At 45.6% G+C, this 20,186-nt stretch overlaps 1 protein-coding gene across 1 annotated transcript in view; it reads right to left on the bottom strand.

The window, feature by feature from the left end:
- The window catches only part of GRB10 (growth factor receptor bound protein 10), a 582,611-nt gene that overhangs the window by 190,740 nt on the left and 371,685 nt on the right, over positions 1-20,186 (bottom strand). The window contains exon 6 of the mRNA XM_086964958.1: positions 9,332-9,488. Coding sequence (XP_086821084.1) covers positions 9,332-9,488 — 157 coding nt within the window. The remainder of the gene's footprint in view (positions 1-9,331; positions 9,489-20,186) is intronic.

Raw genomic sequence — 20,186 nt, 5'->3', positions numbered from 1 at the left:
CACAAAGCAAGGGCTCCAGAGGGCAGGGTGGCTGGGTCCCGGAAACAGGCATCCTTGAGCAAGAGTGCTGTCATGAAGTCTGTTGAAGAAGGGGGTGAGATCCTGCAGGTTGTAAATTGAATTTTTCAGATATGAAGCATCTGTTGAGGGATCTTAGGAAGCCGTCTGTCTTGGGGATTTGAAAGTAGAGAGAGTATACACCACTCACTTTGTGCTGCAGCTATACCCTTTCTATGGTGCCCTTTTGCAGAAGGGCATGAACCGCTTATTGAAGAGGGAGAGTAGTTTGTTGCAGAGTGTGTGTCTTGAATTGAATGGCCTGATGTGGGGCGAGGGGGTGGGAGTACATTTTGAGGAAATAGCACTGTTGGGCAACAGAAACGAACCATTTGTCCTTTCTGGTGGTCTCCCAGCGGCAGAGGAAATCACAGAATCACCCCGAGCAGTTAATGTGTGATTGAGTGATGTGTGATTGGGAGGGAGGTGGGGCAGCTCAGAGGTGGTAGCTGCCTTGCAGAGCCCCCCTTACCTTTCCCCCCTGTTGTTTCCTCTATAGGAGCCCGTGTTGTAACCCTTGCCAACTTGGTGATAGCACGCCTGCTGCTGCCTTTGGTAGCATTGGGGATGTTCAGATTAGTTAGTGTTGGCTTGCCCCTCTGGACTGGTGCTTCTGAAAGGAGCTCCCTGTTTGGAGTAGACTGGAAGGCCCCCCATGAACTTAGTCATCTCCGTATCCTTTATCTTCGAGCATGTCATCAACCTGTAGCCCAAGAAGTGCTCCCTGTCAAACAGGTGGTTGAGGAATTGCTGCTCCACCTCAGGTTTGAGCCAGGAGACACAGATGGACATGGGGCCCAAGGATGACACGGATATTGATGCCCTTGGAGGCGCAGTCTGTTGCATCCATTGCCCAGCATATACTGGTGTCTGAGATGACCTTACCCTCAGACATGATCTCCTCCCTCCTCTTCCAGGACTGCTCCGCGAGACCAAATAACTTCTCTATCTCCTCCCAGTGTGAGCAGTCATAACTGAAGAGGAGACTGACTAAACTGCCTACTTCTCAATAGGGAGATGCTCCCACTGCCAACCTCTTGCCTGCTGCATCCATCTTTTTGCTCTTATGTGGAGGAGCATCAACTGGGAATTTGGCAGAAGTATGCTTGAAGGCCGGGTGGATTACCAGGGAGTGTGATGGGACCGGTATCCTAATGTATGTTGGCTCGCTGGGGGAGGGTATGAACTTTTGAACCCCATGTGTGACCACCCTAGATTTGAAGGGCTCCTTCATGTAATAAGTGGTGGATTTTAACATGCCCTTGACCATATGGAGGAATTCTACTGAGGGCTCTGACTTTTAGAGCAAATCTGAAAATAAAATGTCCTCCTCATGGGTGATATGAACGTCAACCGTAAGGTATTCTGTACCCCTCAGAATGACCTTGTGGTATACTGCAGTGTCATCAGGGGTTGAAGCTCTGACTCAGTAATGTTCCAAGTCATGGTCACCTGGAGGTCCATAATATAATCTTCCCAGAGGTTGTCTATGGGAAACTCACCTAGTGACGGACTACAAGAATTGAAGGCCCTTCGGAAGAGTGGTGAATCAGAAGGGGGGATAGATCGGGCGATTCTGGCAAAGGTAGTGAGGAGGGGTGCATGGGAGTAGTGTTAAAAGGGAATTAGAAGTTGGGGGTAAGAGGACTATGGGCAGAGGGACAGGGCTGGTGGTTGTGTATCTCTTGGGTACAGGTTGAAAGGAGCAGGGCCTGGAAGAAAGTTTTCCCACAAAGTATAATCTCTGAAAGTGGTGGTGCAGATTTAGTGGAAATCTTGCCAGCAACCGGGTGAATGAAATGGCAATATTGTCTAGTGTCAAACTCCTGCTGAAGCCGTTTCAGGATTGGAGACTCTGTATCTTCCTGGCTAGGTACCAGTAAGCATTTCGACAGATGAGGGTTTGATTGCATACGCTGGCTTATAGGCAGGTACTGATGGAGGTATTGACACTGGTGTCTAGTAGTGGCATTGTTGTTGGATGCCCTTGGAGCGGCTGGGGATCAATAGGCGAGATAGCCCAGATGGCCCGGACCAGGTTGTCATAACCCAGGTTCAACTGCCATACATCCATGTACCAACCTTATAATAATAATATAATAATACTGAGTTTTATAAAGCGCGCAGCTACCTCCGTAGGAAGTGTCCCGGCGCTGGCATGGGCAGTGAGAATCATAACGCAAGAGAGATGAAATTTATTGCGTGAAAAGCCATGTTTTCAGTAGCCTTATATACCAGGAATTGCTTCAGAACCCTTGCAAAGTCAGGTAGGCCAATGCCCTACAAGCTATTTGAGTGGGGCTGGTGTTTAAACAACTCACTGCATCCCTCCACTGGTCAATGGCATTACTGCATGGAAGTAGCATGTTCACACAGGGTCATGAAGCAGTACAACACAAATCCTCCTCCAACTAACTTCACCAAGCAATGGTGTCAGTACTGGCTGGTGGGATTCATTCTAGCTCATTTTGTCACACACCGACAATGCATGCATTTTTTTGTGCTGGAGATATAACTCACACACATACATACATACATACATACATACAGATCTGTGTCCTTAGATCCAAGTAACAATATTCAGGGAGCGCTAGAATGCATAAGCACCTTCCTAGAGGCGGACAGTGATTAGAGAGGCAGGGCCACAACTATTCAATGCACCAACTGACACTTATCAGCAAACGGTGCTCTAGGTCAGGGACGAGGACTTAAACACCTTGCTCTTTCCTGAATGCCATGTACTACATAGGAATAAACTAAGGAAAAAAAGGGTGTAAGAAGAAAGACGGGAAAACGACTAAATTATTGGACCGTATTAGAGAAATGAGTAGGGCTGTGGCGGGGTGGGAGTACCCCTGCAAAATATCCAATTATCAGTTATAACTTGCACAGATATGAAATAGTGTTGCAGTCTGGGCCAAAACAAAGGCTTGGTTCTGGTGGAAAACGGACATCTGTTGCTGCTCTACATTTAACTAGGACCAGTGACAAACTTTCCACTGCTGTCTTCTTTCAATAGGCATGTGAATTCTTCTATTACACTGCAAAGGAAAAAGTGGAGGGCTTCAACATTACCTGCCAATCCAACATATTGTGGGACAACTGAATAAGGACTTCTAACACCAAGTGCTAAATTACTTACAATTTAAAAAAATTACAACTACCTCAAACTACGAAAGAACCACACATGCACATAGTTTCCATATAGCAGAATGAAGTCTTACGCAGCCTTTTCTTTAAAGTTACAGCAAACTTGACAATAAAGATTACAGTTCAGACTACTAACATTAGCACCTGTAGACACTCGGAGGCAGGACACTCATCTCGGGCATGACCGAATCACCTCAGACTGACGTGGGGGTGGGGAGGGGTTAGGGGGGGGGGTGGACTGCTAACAAAAGATGCCAAAGCAAGCACGGAAAAGCACCGGGTGAAATGCATGCGTTAGGCATTAAAAAAGATAAGCTAAACAAGGTGCTACAGAAGGTTGGAAAAAGCCGCAAAAGTAATCTGTCCTGCAGCTAGGATCTCTCGTCAATATCACTGAACATTCAAAAACCACTCTACGATTATCCACAGACTGCCGACAACAGAATCGGGAACCATCAAAGACCAGTTAGATCAGAATGGACTTCAATGTTAATAGCCAGCTGCCCACACCTGTTGAGCCTTGAAAGGTTATGCTGTACTGCGGGAGTGTGCAGCAGCTGCATGAACGGGTCATATAGACTAAATAACCATCACTGGGCAGGTTATCCAAATAGCCCATGTCCACCAAGTCAACTTGTTAGAATGGAGTTCCTGGCTGACTAGGGTAGAAGCCCTAGTCAATCAGTAACCACAATCCTCGTCTGAGTAAGGTACACAACACCTTTAATTAACCTGTGCTCACCCTCCAGTATCTTGGAACAGAGCAGTCAGGCTTAGCTTTACACATTGCCTCTAAAGTATTTGTGCAACACTTCAAACAGCAAAACGGGTAAAACACCACACAAAAAAGCATTCTACACTAGGTTAGAAAACTCGAGCTTAATTTTATAAATAAAACAAGACCAAAATAACAAAAATCCAATAAGAACCGGAATTGTGAATTTAAGAATAAACTGTAAATTAGCACTTGATTCTGATTCTCTGTGCGAGTGGTTAAGTTATTGACCAAGCGGCCAGTTCACAAAGAGCCCAAAAGCTTGACATTCAGAGGTTAAAAACAACTACCAAGAGCCGAGGACCTGAGAGTTTTCTCTTAGGGTCAGGAACTCACTGAAGAGAAGTCCGGAGCTGTGGGGAGCTGGTTATGTCCCCGAGACTCCGATCAGGAGGTCGGCTGACTAGCCATTTGAGTCACTCTTGAATCCTGGGTTCAAGATGGGTTCCAGGTCCAGTTCTTCCTCCCCAGGCAAGAGGGAAGCATGTCAGCGCAGCAAGACAGCAACGCCTTCAGAGTGGCAGCCCTTTCAGAAACACGGCAGTCCTTCCTGGCAGAGCATCCACAAGTCCAGTGGTGTTCTGAAGAGGTGGTGTCAGAGGTCCAGTACGTATACCCAGTTGTGGATTTGAAGTAGGAGAGAATTAAAATACTTGTTTTTGAAGTGCACACTGTCCCTCCATCCTGCCCTGGCTCCAGAGTCACTACAGGGGTGTATGCAGCCCTTTGTGTGTTGAAAGGACAGCCTATTCAGGTGTGAGTGAGGCTGTGTCCAGCTCCTCCTTCCCATCCTGCCAGGATGGTCGGTCAATTCACACCTAAGCTCCCATTGTCTGTGACTGTCTAGTGGGAATACACAGAGCCCAGCTGTCACCCAACCAAGTCATGTGATCAGAGACCGGCAGCAGGCACCATATGGATAACCTCATCGCTGCCGCACGAATTCCGGCGCAGTGCTGAAGATTTCAATTGCGGGCGTGGTCCTGATGGCTCCCGGCCGTCATCAGCACACGCTCACCGTGACTCATGCCGGCCGGGAGTGGTCATGAGCATGGAAGAGAATAAAGTAAGAAAATGGCAAGTTTCTAAAAGTGGCTTTAACAGAACTGCAATTTAAATTCCCACCTTAACATAAATTAGGATTTTAAGGTAGGATTCCAGAGACAGACTGTTGGACCTAACCTCTTCCCAATTGGAAATTATATTTATTAAATGTAATCCCAATGTTATACTATGGGAGAAATAGGCCTTGCAGTAGTGAAAAACGACTTTGGGAGTTTTTCCACTACCAGGACATGTACAACTTTAAAGTAAATGTCCTACATTTTAAATACATTACAATCTGCCCCTTGGGTTGTCCCAGGGCCTACCTTAGGGGTGACATTTGAATAAAAAGTGATTGTTCAGGCATGGCAAAAGGTTTATTTTGCCAGGTCGACGTGGCGGTATAAACTGCACACACAGGCTTTGAAGCGTCAGGCCTGAGACATGGTTAGAGGGCTATTTAAGTGGTTGGCACAATCAGTGCTGCATGCCCCAAAGTAGCATTTACTTTACAGGCCCTGGGTACTGGGCGAGCCACTTTACTAGGGTCTTAAGTAACATAAATAAGAATAATATGAAAGGGGCGGGGTGAACAACTGTTTCCATGTTTAGGGAAGGAAGCACTCTCACTTCGGCAGTAGTAAAGTGCTCAGTCCTAGTACCAACGAAAATGAGGTAAGGGATGAAGCAGGCAAAAAGTTGGGGGGGGGGGGGGGGGCGTGTGGAGTTTACCATAAGGTTGTCAGGACTAACAATTCTTACATTAGACTTCCACTGATTTTGACCCTTTCCCAACCTAGGACAATCACAGCAGGTCTTCATTTAATCGTACAAATGACTTAATTAAATGTACAGAATTGTCCACATTGCTTCCATTTTCCCTGCCCAGGGTGCATCTGCAGCACGTGAGCCTCCACCAGATGCTTAGCCCGGTTTCCACTACCAACTCAATTGCCATAATTTTATTAATAAATAGAAATAGAGAAATAAACCTGGGTGCTAGTATGCTAAATATTCTGTGGCTCATTCTAAAATGCACTCTAAAGAAAAGCAAAAATTGCAGAAGTCAATGTAGGTGAAGAGCAGAGTAGATCGAAATAAAGTGTGAGGTCAAACTGTCAGGTTTGGCACAATCAATTATTATTGGATGGAGCACAAAAACAGCATATTGGGAGAGCAAATTACCCAGATCGTAAATGGAGCAACTAAACTCGTGCAACGTGCACTTGCGAGCGTGGAAAATCCACCAGTATTTGTGATAGCTTTTTAGAACTAGTAGGTTTGTAGGTATTTGCAACCATTTTTCAAGTGGTTCCCAAAAGAGGAAACAGACCCAATTTCTTCCAATTATTGTCTCTCTCAACAGTGGGAAGGAACAAACCTACAATTCTGAACAGTGTCAGATTATTCACAATGAAAACATGCCCCTATTAAAGAGAAAAAAGGTGCATGCAGAAACACATTTGACCTTACTTGCAAGGACTCTTCGAACGAGACCTCTAGTGAGAAAAATCAACTAGCATTGAAATGCGATATCTTCTATTTCTTGGAGTACGCCTGTAATTTTTTTAAATAATTAAAAAAATCTTTACTCAAAACATTAAAGGTACTCTTTTGGGCACATTCCTAATGCCTGTGGGTATAAGTTTAGTTTCTAAGAATTCGTACTTTTGCATTTATCGTGGTTTCCTAGAAATCACAGTGCTTGCGATGGGTGCCCAATATACTGCGTTCCTTTTATCTGGAATCTCAGTTTCATTATCCACCTGAAGCAAAGGAACTTGCGCATCTTTGGCAAGGGAATTCATATAGTGTAGCGCTCCTCAACGTGGACCTCCAAAAAACGTGTGTGCAAGCTCGTAGAAGAACACAAGCAGGTCCATGCACTTTGAGAGGATTTATGTTTAGACAATTCACACACCAATACATTTTTGGGTACTCACCAACTAAACACGGTTACATGTGTGATACTCCGAGGTAAGGAGGACAGAGTGCATTCTGGTAAAATAGTACAAAACCTTCCTGTCCCAACCCCCTCCAAAATCACAATATGTTCATCATTAGGTGTTCTCTATTTTTGTGCCAGTAATTGAGTGAGTACTCCTACAGAGCAGCTCCTTTGGATGGACAGTCCTTTTCCCTCTCTTTCTCGCTCCCTTGAGGAATAAAAAGCTGCTACAATTCTCTCAACTTCGAGGAGGAATTGAAGTCAGCAGAGAAGGGACAAGTGCTAAAGTTTAAAGTAAAGGTTGTGGACAGGGACATACCGTTTGAAAGGCTGAGAAGAATCCTGGCAAGTTAACTCAATGCTCAATGAACTGTTCATTAGGCTAGTCTCGGACTGAACGCCATTAAACCAAAAGCCATGCAGAAATGCAGTTCAGATGTAGCAACCAGACCAAAATCAGTCATGCTCTGGCTCAACACCAAAATCAATTGTGGAAGCCAGAGTGAAAGCTATCAGAATACAAGAGGAAAATGTGAATACCTTTTTAAATACCCCAAGAACAGTCTAATGGTGCAATTGTAACTAGCTACTTCGTCCACTTGTGAGGCTCTGGCTCTTTTATGGTAAAAAAAAAAGTGACCTACACAAATCAAAATAATAAAATCACGCCAAGTAGATCAAGTATAAATTCTGGGTGAAGCCTCATTTAGTTATGATTAGAGGAAGGTCAACATAAAACTTAATGAGAGAAGGTTGAAAGTCTGTATGTTCTTATGTCTCGTACATGTCAATCATCCCAGTTGGTTACAGAGCCAGAAGATAAAGGCTGGATTCTGATATAGATTACCCTGGCATGCTGGCAAGTTGCATAAGAGCCTTGTTTGAGGAGAATATTCAGTACTGCGGACAGTAAACTATGGTAGCACATACGTAGCAATCCTTATTTTTTCAAAGAGAGGCTTTGAGGAGTGTGCTGCGTTTTGAAAAGTCTTGGCACCAGACATGGCAAGGTGCATTTTTGTAACTGTACTTGGCCTACTTGTTCTTCGAGAAGTATGCAATTAGTGTTTGCACAACATCATGAGCAATCGGAGTTGGACAGGTACTAGGACTGTGGATAGGAATTAAACTAGACTGCAATAAATATGAAGTCTTAACGTCTTGGAAGTTTTTATTGAAACTTAACAGACACCAAGTGACGAGGGACACTTTAAGGATTGCACTGTATGCACAGCAAAAATGTTCTGATTTTTATATATTTATATAGATACACACACATACACCCATATATTAACATACACCTATACACATATACACCCATATATACACACACAATCATACACATATACACATACATGTGTGATATCCAAACTCTTCCACAAATTACCGGACCCTTTGCTCTCCTCCCACACCCAACCCCATACATTTCCGATTGACATGAAATGGGGACCTGAGGGTCTGGGAGCAAGCTAGTGACTTCCAAAATAGTACCGAAAAGCTCCACTCTGAGCCATTTAGCAAGGTTTAATTTCTCTTATGGTGTAATTAGTAATCCATTCCGAGAGTAAGATGCAACTGTGATGCATATGGGTATAAAAACCTAAATGGAAACGACCCTTACAAGAGTCAAAGGATCTAGTCAGGCAAACTGCAAAAAGATGCCTTGAGTGAAAGAAACACGGTAAACATTGAGCACATAGTTGAAATGGCGAGAACAGTCAGTGTGTATAGGAACTTCATAAACGTAAAAATAAACAGCAAATGTTTTAGGAAAACGCTGACTAAATGGGCCTTAAACCACAAAAGGAAGCGTGACAAACCGATGCAGATTCAGTCATCCACTTGGGAAGGGCAAGAAAGCTAGCGGTCGCTCTGTCGGGAACTCATTTAACGAAGTTAGGGCCTGCAACAGAAGATGTGCGTGGATACTTTCATCCCACAGCTTTTTTTCTGAAAGAAGTTTCCATCCAAGACAGTTGAGGGGCAGGCCCCCTGGCTACCTTTGAAAGAAGAAGAACAGGATCACCGTAATAACAGTCAAGCAAAATTAGGGCATCACTCATGCCATGGAACCTGTGACGCACCACAAAACCAGACTGTAGGCCTTCAGAAATTGTAGTACACTTAATGGAAGTACACTTCCATTAACTCTACGTCAGTGGGCCAAAGTCGTTCACCTAGGCAGCTGCAACAAATCACTCCAATTTTATTCGACTAAGAGCAATCCAGTTTCTTTAAATATTAAGAATCTTAAAACGGCTACAGGTGCGGGGGGGGGGGGGGCACTGCGAGTACCACTAGCTTTTAGCAGAAGAACATGGTATACAACAACACTGCCAGCCGGGACCCCAACCTACCTAATCCTAGGTGAAGGTGCTGCTCCACCAGGCTCCAGCTGTTGTCGTCCACGCAATGGCTTTTGTACACCAGCAGCTGGCAGAGGTCCCTGGCTGTCATGGCGGCTAGAATCTCTACCACTTTGCTTGTTCCATCTTCACTGAAGATTTTCACAACCTGCAACACAAAACGACACTTTAGACAAAAAAAAAAATACTTTCCCGCACTGCCTCGTCAAATCAGTTTCTAAACATTAGCATCCGCCGTTTTTCATAGCTTAGTGGTTTGGCATTAAGTTCTATACATTAACAAGAGTGGGAACATTTGAAGAAATTTTGTATAAAATATGTTTATACTTCCTATGTGTGCTTTAGGCTGCGTAAGTTACCCGCTCATACAAATTACTTTAACTCTTGCATCGGCTCAGACTACGGATTCCCCCAGCAGAAGTGACGTCTCCAATTTGTCAGAAACATTATTAAAGATACCATTTGTAGGAGTCAACACTATTTTCAAGGAGGCCTCGATAACGATGAAAAAGGCGTCACGCTAAAAAAAAAAAAAGGCTTTTTTGGAGGGATGGAGAAATGCGTCGGTTTATTGTGAATGCAGTGTCTCGCAGCCCTCCTACCGATCAATTTTCAGAGTCGACCATGGCGTTAGGATTTCAAGCATAGCACCTTAACAGAAACCATATATTGTTGAATGCGCGCTGCTCTGGAGCGTACACCCACAGCTCTTAAAGCAAACTACGTAGGTTTAAATCCTCCTCAATCGCCCTCCCACCACTTCACCTCCCGCCAACCCGTTTTCCCAAGGGTATGAAACCGTGAGGGGCGCGTTAATGTTTAAATCTTACCTCGATAGCGTGTAAGAGGCAGCAGTCGGACGAGCAAGACGGCATATTTAAAGTAAGGATTGTCCGGAGAGTTTACTGCGCGGTCTCTTCCAACCCCTGGCGAGCTCGAGCTGCACCGTCAAGGACGCTAGACCGTGTCAACGGATTACTGTACCGTACCTGTCACGTCGCCAGTGTTGCATGGCACCGCTCCTGGGGAGGAAGGCAACTCTCGAAGCTCGCCTCTCAAAGGGTTACAGGCTTTTAGGTAGTGAGAGAAACTGCAGACGGCAAGCCAATGGTAGTCCTCCTCAGACTGATGTAATCTTTTCCCACAAGCAGTTACAGACTTCCAATTTTACCAGTCAAATGGAAAGAAGAAGGGAAAAAAAAAAGACAGCGAAATATTTCTCGTTCGAGGAAGCAGCGGGGCTAGAAACAAAAGACAGCTCTATTCAAAAACTTGTAAGTAAAGCGACACCAGAGAACGCTGGAGTCAAGGGCGCGCCGGCTCCCCGAGCGAAGCTCGCCGTGCCAAAGCTCGCAGACAAAAGCCGGCCTCCGAACAGCTGATCTCTGCCACCTGCAAGTTCAGCCCTTGAACTTGCACGCTCGCTCATCTCCCGCACGCCTGCCCCCACCCCGCCCGCTCCCATCCGGCTCGTTCATTCACCTTCTGTCACTGCCAAGTGCTTTGCTAGCAGGAGATTTTCCCCAAGAACACACTGCAAAGGGGGCGTGAGCTGCTCATTTGAATTCCGCCCTCCCTTCATGATCTCATGAGATCTGGTCTGCGCTGAAGATCAGGTAACTAACCGACTGCAGCACTGCCGTGGAACTCACGCGCTCATAGAGCCAGACAAAATCAAATTCACGCGGGCCCAAGCAAGCTGCAAGCTAAGCCGACTTATCCATAGCAAACCGCGGAGATCGCTCAAATAAGTGAAATGAAGCGACTCACACAAAGTGCCAATCAGTATCCGCTCTGTGCAACAGGCTTTGAACATCTGCCGATACTGAAGGACAAAATGTACCGCGACCAAACCCTCCCTAACCTCCCACCCAGTAACCGCCCATACTGTATTAACTGACATAACTACGAAACAAAATATAGGATGCAAAAGGTTTTTTTTTAGTTTCACAAAAGGAATGTGAGGTTTAAAATCTCTACAAGATGGGGCTGGAGCGCAGTTCGAGGAAAAACAAGCTGCAGGTCTTTAAAGAACACTATTTTGTATTGTATTGTAATTGCATTTATATACTGCTTACTACCCCTGACGACGCGTCGAAGCACTTTTTCGGCGAGTAGCAGGCTACTCCGGAACCCAGAGAGGATACAATAACTACGCACAACGCTGCTCCCACAGACCAGAGGCCTCGAAGGCTCGTTGACTGTATCCTTGCACGTAACCATTCCCATAGTTCCATTTTGTCACAATAACTATTTCCAACAAACCAGTTATTTTCCTTCTGTATTGTTCTTTGTCATGGACAGTTTAGTTTCCGCAGATTCCATGAGAAAAGCCCTTGCTAGAGGTCCGAATGGATCCAGAAATGTTTCATAGCAATGCTAAGGCACAGGAGGGCATTGGTGCATCAGATATAGGTGTATGCCAGTGTTGGTGTTAATTTTGTCCAGGGTTGGCCTTCTCCTTGTGCAGGAAAGGGACCTAGAAGGGAGAAATTAAAGAATGACAACAAATTGGAAAGATAGCCTCACAAGGTGGTGGTGGGGGGGGGGGGGGGGGTGTAATGATGATCGCTGGAATCTGCATTGGCTATTGTAAAGGGTTAGCAAAGGGAAGTTATTCTTCGAAAGGATACCCACTCAAGTAGACACCTCGAGTGAACCATTCCCACCGCATCCTTGCAAGTGGATAGTTGAAGACCTGGATAGTATTAAAGGAAGAAGGATTACAGCACTGCTCAGCTAATCTGAAAATGCTCACACTGTTATGAAAGAATACCATGTTTGGTGAAGGGAGTGGACAGAGGCTTAATTGCTTGCTTCACAGATGGTTTGAATTTGAACGCCCTTCAAGAGCGCAGATGCTGGGCCTCTAGTGGAGTGGATTTGCAAACAGCCAGAGAGGCCTGTGTACCCACTTGTTCACAGCAGTGTTGTACTAAGACCATCAGCGATTAGGGGAACAGTTTCCCAGGAGATCGATATTTCAGAGTGGAAAAATGCCGACCATAAAATTGAAAGTGATGCCTGATTCATTGTGAGTGCTCAGGCCAAGGGCACGGCTAGACATCCGTTTACTGTGCCAGGTTCAACACCCTCTCAATGATTGTAAACTGCAAATCAGGGCTACTTCTGCACTGAGCATTTCCACAATTTTATACCGGTAACCAGAAGCAAACTCGTCCCATCTTCAGTATACCACCAAGATGGGATGGCACATTGCTGAGGGAGAAAGATCTGCTGGAAGGCTATAGAAGAAAGAGCTCAGTGCTAGACTTCCCAGCATGCAAGATTAGAATGCTCAAGCTGGTGCGAATAATCTCCCTTCTCTTGTTAAAGCAAGTACTTTGGCAGCAGAAGTCTCCAGGGTGGGGAAAGACTAAGATAAAGAAGAATGGGACGTGAAGATCTGACTCAGTTGAGGGTTATCCGCTTAGGGTGAAATCAAATTTTTTTCAATGGACATCTGCAATAAAGGTGCAGCTGGAAAGGCATGGTGAAGAAAGAAGATCCATGGAATGCAGGGCGTTTATGTTGGAGAAACCAAGGAAGGGTTCTGCCTGGAACAATAGAGGAAAACATCTTGTTCGAAGCTGCTCCAAAAAAGATGCATTTCTGGGAAACTGCACCTGAGGAAAGGGAGTTTCAAATCCTTTCACTGCTCTTGTCGCAGAGACGGGTAAACTAAGGTAGTGTGCAGTCAAGATGTCCTTCCACAGCACATTAGCTGCTGATGGACCAATGCATGGTCTGCAACCTAGGCAGAGCTCCCATGGCGTCTTAGAAGGGAAGCTATCCTAGTCCTCTTAACTTGTCCATTGCCTGAACAATACAGTTCAGAACCCGAACATGCTTTACTCGAAGATGCAACAGAAAGGTTTACACTACCAAAAATTCCAAGAGGTTGGTGTTGAGCATACTCTTGAGGTAACAACCAAGCTTTGAAGGAAAAGTGAGCCAGATAAACACCTTATCCCTGGAGAGATGCATATATCAGTATTGTCTGCTGGGACCATAGATAAGGGTTTCCATTTGAAAGGGTAGAGAGGACAAACGGTCCAAAAATAGAGTAACTGTAGAAGAGAGCTAGAAAAATGTAGTTGTGAATCGAACCACATAACTGGTTCCAATGGCACTGAAGAGTCCAGTCAAAGTGTTTTACACTAGTAGGAGGGACTAGAAAAACCAACATCAGGTAGAGCAGCCTTAAAACTCTTTTTAGGATGGGATACCACGTTCTCATGAACGTTTACACATCACCTGGGGAAAGGCCAACATCTGGGAAATATACAGAACAGCGACAATAAAATTGAGAAGTTGGGAGGGAAGCAGTCAAGGGGTTGATTGAAAGCCAGAGATTATGCAAAAGGTTGACAATGGCTAAAAGATTGTCTGCAACTGCAGTGGAGCAGCTTTCAGCAACTCGACTAGGTATCAGTAAACGTGTACGCCCTTCTAATGGAGGCAGGGTACAACTAAAGCCATCTGTTTCGAAAAGTTCAAGGATCTAACATCAGCTCAAGTGGTAAAGCAGTAAATTGAATGTACAAATCTCCTACCATGAATGAGAAATACTTTGTTTGCTGAAGAGAAATACCATCATTGAAATAAACTCCTACAGGTTCAAGGAGACCAACTTTTGCATGCCCCCACCTTGAGATGCACCTTTTAAAATTTACCAAGCCCACAGACGTTTGGGAGAGAATTTTGCAGGAAAGAGCAACTGACAGGCATTTCATACCCCCACCCTGTGAGCTATACACATTCGCTGATGAGACATTAGGGATAAGTTGCCAAAGAACTCCCAGCATTTATGAGGAGCCTACCACATTCCTGGAACCTTCCCAAATCTGTACTTGCACACAAAAGACGCAATGGGAGTTATTATACTCCAACTCTTGCAGGAAATATGGACCTGAAGTGTCAAAATATAGTACAACACAGTTTGGTTAGCTAGTAAAATCCCATCTGACAGTCGTACTTTGATCATTCAAGTCATGTAAACTTTACCCACATGACTGGACAACAAGCTCATTGGTGAGAACATGTCCTTGGGATGGGCATAGCACTCAAGGCATGTAGCGATGGTCCTCCCCTTTCTCGTGGTATAGAGGTATAACGTTTGTCTTAACGATGGATGCCTAGAAGCAAGCACTCACTCTTTGCCCAGCCATAGTAACTCAGTAGCAATCGAGAGTACTTAGTAATCAGTTGCTGGGCTTGAGCTTTAAGGGACCCGTTGGTAAGCAGGGTGTCATGACAAGAAGCACAGGGTGGAAGGTATTAGAGAATGTTTACTATTCTGTTATGGATATAGGCTATTTGCATAAGAGTTTATCTATGAGAACAGTGATCAAACCATTCTGTTATGACAGTATTATTGTATCCAGAGTCCCTCCCCATTTCCTGTTTATGTCTGAGCTGGTGTCTGGGATGCAGAGAGTGAATGATATAGAAGAATGTTGATGTGTGGTCAAAGATAGGTGGTAAAGGACCTGAAGCTCTTCCCACTCTCCCCATCCATATTTTTCATTGGCTTGTCTCATTGTCCACTGTGAATTTTCATTGGTCAATAGGCTTAGTAGTCCCTCCTTAGTACCGCTTTGTCTTATTTTGTAACCTCCCATAAGGACACCCCTGTTACGTTTGTTGTTACATGGTAGGCTTTAATTATAGCCTCTAAGCACTATTTTCTTAAATCGCTTTGTCCACGCTCTGCCATATCTCTCCTTCCGCTTAAAAAAAAAATCTTTATAGCACGAGCGTCGACCGCATTTGCAATGCTAAAGGTCTTGAATTTGCGATTGTTTGAGCAATTGGCATTGTAAATGAGAATGCCATTTATTTATCTGTTTTACAAATAACACATAAAAGGCTTTGTCATTTGCACTGCCAATAGCTCAAACTCTCGTAAATGCAAGACCTATTGCATTGCAAATGCTTGTTTTACATGACAGACATCCCTCAGGGAGGCCCAAGGTACCCCTGTGGGCAGGGTGCAATGTATGTGAAAGGTAGGACATGCCCTGGTGTGTGTGGCATGTCCTAATAGTGAATTACAGTCAATTTCGTTTTTCACTATTGCAAGGCTACCAGTTCCCCATAGGATAGAAGGGGAGGGTTGTTTATAACATCTTATAAAACATAACTGGCCCAGGGAATTCAGTAATACAAAAACATTTAATATGCCTGAACTCCGAATCTAAAGATGCATCTTTTAGTGAAGGTGATTTTTACATTCTGCGTTTGAAAATACCACTTTTAGGAAGTGGGTATTTTCGTGCGCAGTCATCCAGTGTGCCTCTGCTGGAACGTGGATTGCCTGTCTGGGTTTTGGATGACCAAAGTCTGGGGGCCCAGAGGGGCTCCAGATAGTCTAGGTAGGTCAGCAAAGGGCTGAATAGACCTAGGCTACGATGGGAGAAAGGGCCTGGTCTACCTGTGACAAATGCAGTGTCCACCTCTAGCCAGGAATTCACACCAGAGAAGGCCCAACTGGTTCTGGCCGGGCACAGACACCCTCTGCCTGAAAGATCAACAGATGTTCGGACATAAATACTGGGTCCAAGACCCCTGAACTGTAGAACTCATCTGGATCAAGAAGACTGCCAAGAAGAAGAGCTGGAGAAGCTATGAGGAGGAACTACCACTTTGCTGTGTGCTTTGCTGGGCTTACCTGCAGAGGCTGCTTCTATCTTGGGCAGTGAAAGGCCTGGACTGGACTTCCTGCAACCTAATTTGTGACTCTCCAAGGGCTTGAGGTGGAGCTTGCCCCTGTTCACAAAATCTCAGGAACGGCAAAGACTTCAAGCTCTTCTGCCCGCAGCATTGGGAACTGTGTGTTTTGTGCAGCATCAGAGGAACAGCAACTAGACGACGTCTACGTCGCCACTGCCAACTCAGTGTCCTGCCGACTCAGTGTCCTGAAGGCACTGCAGAGGCACTGCAAGGGCACCGCAACCTTTGTCTCACTGACTGCTGTTGACGCCGCCACCGAGCTGCTGCTTGCACCGCGACCTGTGGGCAGCACACTCCGCTTCGCTTCGCGCCGAAGCCTTGGCACCGCAGAGAGCACAGCTGCAACCTTGGTCTCACCGACGACGCCTGCTGATGCCGGAAACAAGCCGCGGCTCGCACCGCGACCTGTGGGCACCGCACTCCGCACCGCCTTGCTTCACGGGAACGCCTTGGCCTCCCCGAAGCCACTGCTCCATGCCGAAATAGACGCCGCTGCCTGCACCCTGGTTTGAGGGCACCACTCGTAAGTCACAAGAAGCACCGCCCTCATCCCGCACCGCAGCCTGACGCTGGCACAATAGACTCCCTTGCGTTAGCCGACATCAGCGCTGCTTGCACCATGACCTGCTTGCACCATGACCTGCCAGCACCATGATGAGCACCGCCTTCCTCTCGCACCGCGACCCTGGTCTCACAGACTATGCCATCTGAGGCCGCCGCTGCTCGCACTGACCTGGGGGCACGGCACTTCGCACTTGGCAGGCTTCAGGTGCTGCGATGCGGACGCCAGTGCTCCTGATTCCATCAGAGAAGAGCTCAACCTGCAACGCGAGTGACTTCAAGGGCCTCATCACTCTGCATTTCTCACAGGTACTGTTTGCCGGTCTTCCCAACACAGACACCATAGTTGGCCCGCGACCAGCCTGAACGGTTGGATTTGCTGTTCACGACGCAGTGGTAGCCCAGGACGGAGCTACCGACATCGAGGAACTTTGTTTTAAACTTATTTTGGAAACTACAGACTTTTTTCATATAGTACTGTGGATTTTAGTAGTTTTTGGTCATTTTAATTATATAAAAATATTGGATATTTTTCTAAACTGGTGTGGTGTCAGTTTGTAGTGCGTACACCGTATTACTGCGAGTTCTGTGCACATGCTTTACACACTGTGCCTAAGATAAGCCTGACTGCTTGTGCCAAGCTACCAAGGGGGTGAGAGCAGGGATTATTTTAGGGGTGTAGCTCCCTTATCCGGACTAGAGTGGAGATTTTTGCCTGGCTTCAGCCCATGCCCTAGCCTACCAGAAACCCCATTTCTAACACAGAAAATGGACCAACGAGACTGAACAGCCCCAATCAGGGAGAACACAGATTTGGTTGCCTGTGTTCTGGTACAAAGTAGATCTTACTCTGACAGTTTGGTCTGGACTGTTCCTACTGGAGTAGGGTTAAGACAGATTTCCACATGTCTGGGTCCAAGCTGACGTGATGTGCAAAATAACAGTCCTGGGATTCAACCAGAGTAATTACCAGTGGCGGAGATTAGTTCACGCAATCTACCCATCACATGAAAGGGAGTCACAAATCCTGCAATAATGCAACCAGAGTCCTGAGCACCACCTTGTTCGAGAAAAAGGTGGGGTAAAGCACTCTCACTGAAAGTGCCTGGGGTGCATTTACACAATGAGCTGAAGTGATCGCAACATGGACAATAGTCTTAAAAGTCAGGAGACACAGCAAGCAAAAAGGCTACAGCATGAAGGCTGTACACATGACCAGTGTCCAGGTCGAGTTAATTTGCTACTTGGGAATCACAAATGGCTTAGAAGGGACCATGTGTATCAAATCCTAAATAAGACCCAACACAACAGGCAATTTAAACAAGAACGGTTGGGTCAATATGCAAAGAAAAGCAGAAAGGGGCAACAATTAACCTATAATAGGCCACGTCAAGAGCTTGCTGGTCCTAAGGAAAAAAAAAACTAAGAATGTTCAACAGCTTTGCTTGTAAAGGATCAATTTTAGGAGCATTACACTATGGCACACATTTGACCCAGCACAAGTGGATTTTAAGAATGGGTGCCAAACAGCAAAGATCAAATGAACCCCCTCAGGTGACGGAAAGTTTTCGCTGCTCAATCTTCAAACATGTAGGTGTCAATTACAGATTCAAGGAGGACCCTGCCCTGTTTCTGCAACAAAGATCTGCCCGGAGTAGTGCCCGATTGGGAGATAGATGCTCATGCCTAGAAGTTTCAGGGTACTACACTCTCCTAGCCCAGGCCAGAGCTACTACTTGACTTTGATCCAGCTGCTTCAGATTTTTTCCAGACCTCAGGGCAGGAGAGGCAGGAGTGGGAAGGCATATAGGAGTTCAGAGCTACAATGCATCTTCTAACATTCTTGTGGAAACTTTAACATGTGACACTCAATAGTGTGCGTTCTGTAGTGGGAAGAACTACTAGCCAGGGATCTAACATTATTGGAAGATGCTCTGTGCCACCTTGGGATGGATAGGACACTTGTGATCTACTAGGTGCTGCCTGCTCAGCTCATCAACTCTGGTATTTGGGGGACCATGCCACACTGTTCTCAATCAGGTAATGCCCGGCACTTGAATGAACTCCAGAGGCGCAGAGACTCCAGGCACAGGACACCACTCCGCTTGCCAGCAACAAGAAGGCCTCAGTCAGACAAATGGCCGAACCTCCAACAGATTGATGTAGACCCAGTTTTCAACAAGAGGCTAGAGTCCAACGATTGCCATCTCCCTAGATGCCCTACCCAGCCCAGCAGGGATGTGTCTGTCAAAGTCAGCCTCAGGTTTGGAAGGTAGAGGGGCCTGCAGCTGTACCAACTGCATTGGAACAGTCACCACTGCAGATGATATGCTACCTCCTTCGAGATCTGGACACCAGTATCAATTTAATAGTATCTGGATAACAGTGCTTTACATCCATGGTTTCTTTTACTGTTGCTGTGGGCAGATATTTTCCTCACTTCAAATAACCCCAAGCTGGGCCTCCATTTTGGTTTGCGCTATTCCTATTTAAGACTGCATGCAATGAAGTGGATGCACAACCGGTATGCCAAATACATGCCAAACACAAGTCCACCTGCGCTTGGCCACACAGTGCCTGCCATTTTCTTATCGAAAAGGCTACATGATTCAGTGAGACGAGTCTAGATTTACATACTCAGGGTAGCGGTTTCTTAAGGTTAGATCTGATTACTCAAGTCTTTATACTTCCCATAATGGTATTAAACACTCATGAGATGCTAACTCTGCATCAACTCCAAGTGTTAGTCTGCAATCTACATATTCTTCAAACATTGCCCTAAAATACAGGGTTAACAACACTTGCTCACTTCAGCACACTATGAAGTTAAACTTTGTCAACCACTGGTTTGGAGATGCTGTATGTTGGAGACTAACTACGGCGGATCCTAATTTTGACCTGGGAAAAGCATGTCCCGATTGTTATATTGTACATCTTGCATGCCCTACATGCAAGGGGTTGGAGGGTGTGGCACTGGCATAATTTATAAAACAATTTAAAAACATTACAGATACAAGACTTCTGCCAGGCCGAAATCTTAGGTTTTACTTTAGGTGTTTTGATCTAGAGCTCTTTAGCCAGATTAGTATGCTACCACCCTCCTGGGCAGATACTGGAAAAGTCTTTGCTGATTTTGCATCACCCTTAATTCTATGTCATGCAGTATTGCTAACGCTAGGTGACTAATATTTAGGAGAATTATTTGAATACTTCGGTCACATCAGATCAGGAGAACTACTTGGTTGCAATGGGTCTTCAGCAATCGGTTAGTGGTCCGACACATGCACACAGATATACAATGATTTTAATCTTTGCTCCAACAGATCTGACTGAGTTAAAGATGTGAACTCTAGTCTAGTCCGACTACTCACTTATTACTTCGAGGGCAACTGATATCGCCCCTTCAGAAGCCTAACAAAAAGGGACCATGCTGGGCCTACACAGTCCAGATCTAAATTATTTCTGGAGGCTTGAGGAAGGTTGGGGTGTAGGGACTCCTTTTGTTTTCCAAGAACACCCTTACCATGACTGGCACAGTAGTGGAGGAATA

The sequence above is a fragment of the Lissotriton vulgaris genome, chromosome 4_1 (genome assembly GCF_964263255.1).
Source record: "Lissotriton vulgaris chromosome 4_1, aLisVul1.2, whole genome shotgun sequence".
Classification (NCBI taxonomy): Eukaryota; Metazoa; Chordata; class Amphibia; order Caudata; family Salamandridae; genus Lissotriton; species Lissotriton vulgaris.
The sequence above is the reverse complement of the archived record's forward strand: the minus strand, read 5'-3'. Positions and strand labels throughout refer to the sequence as shown.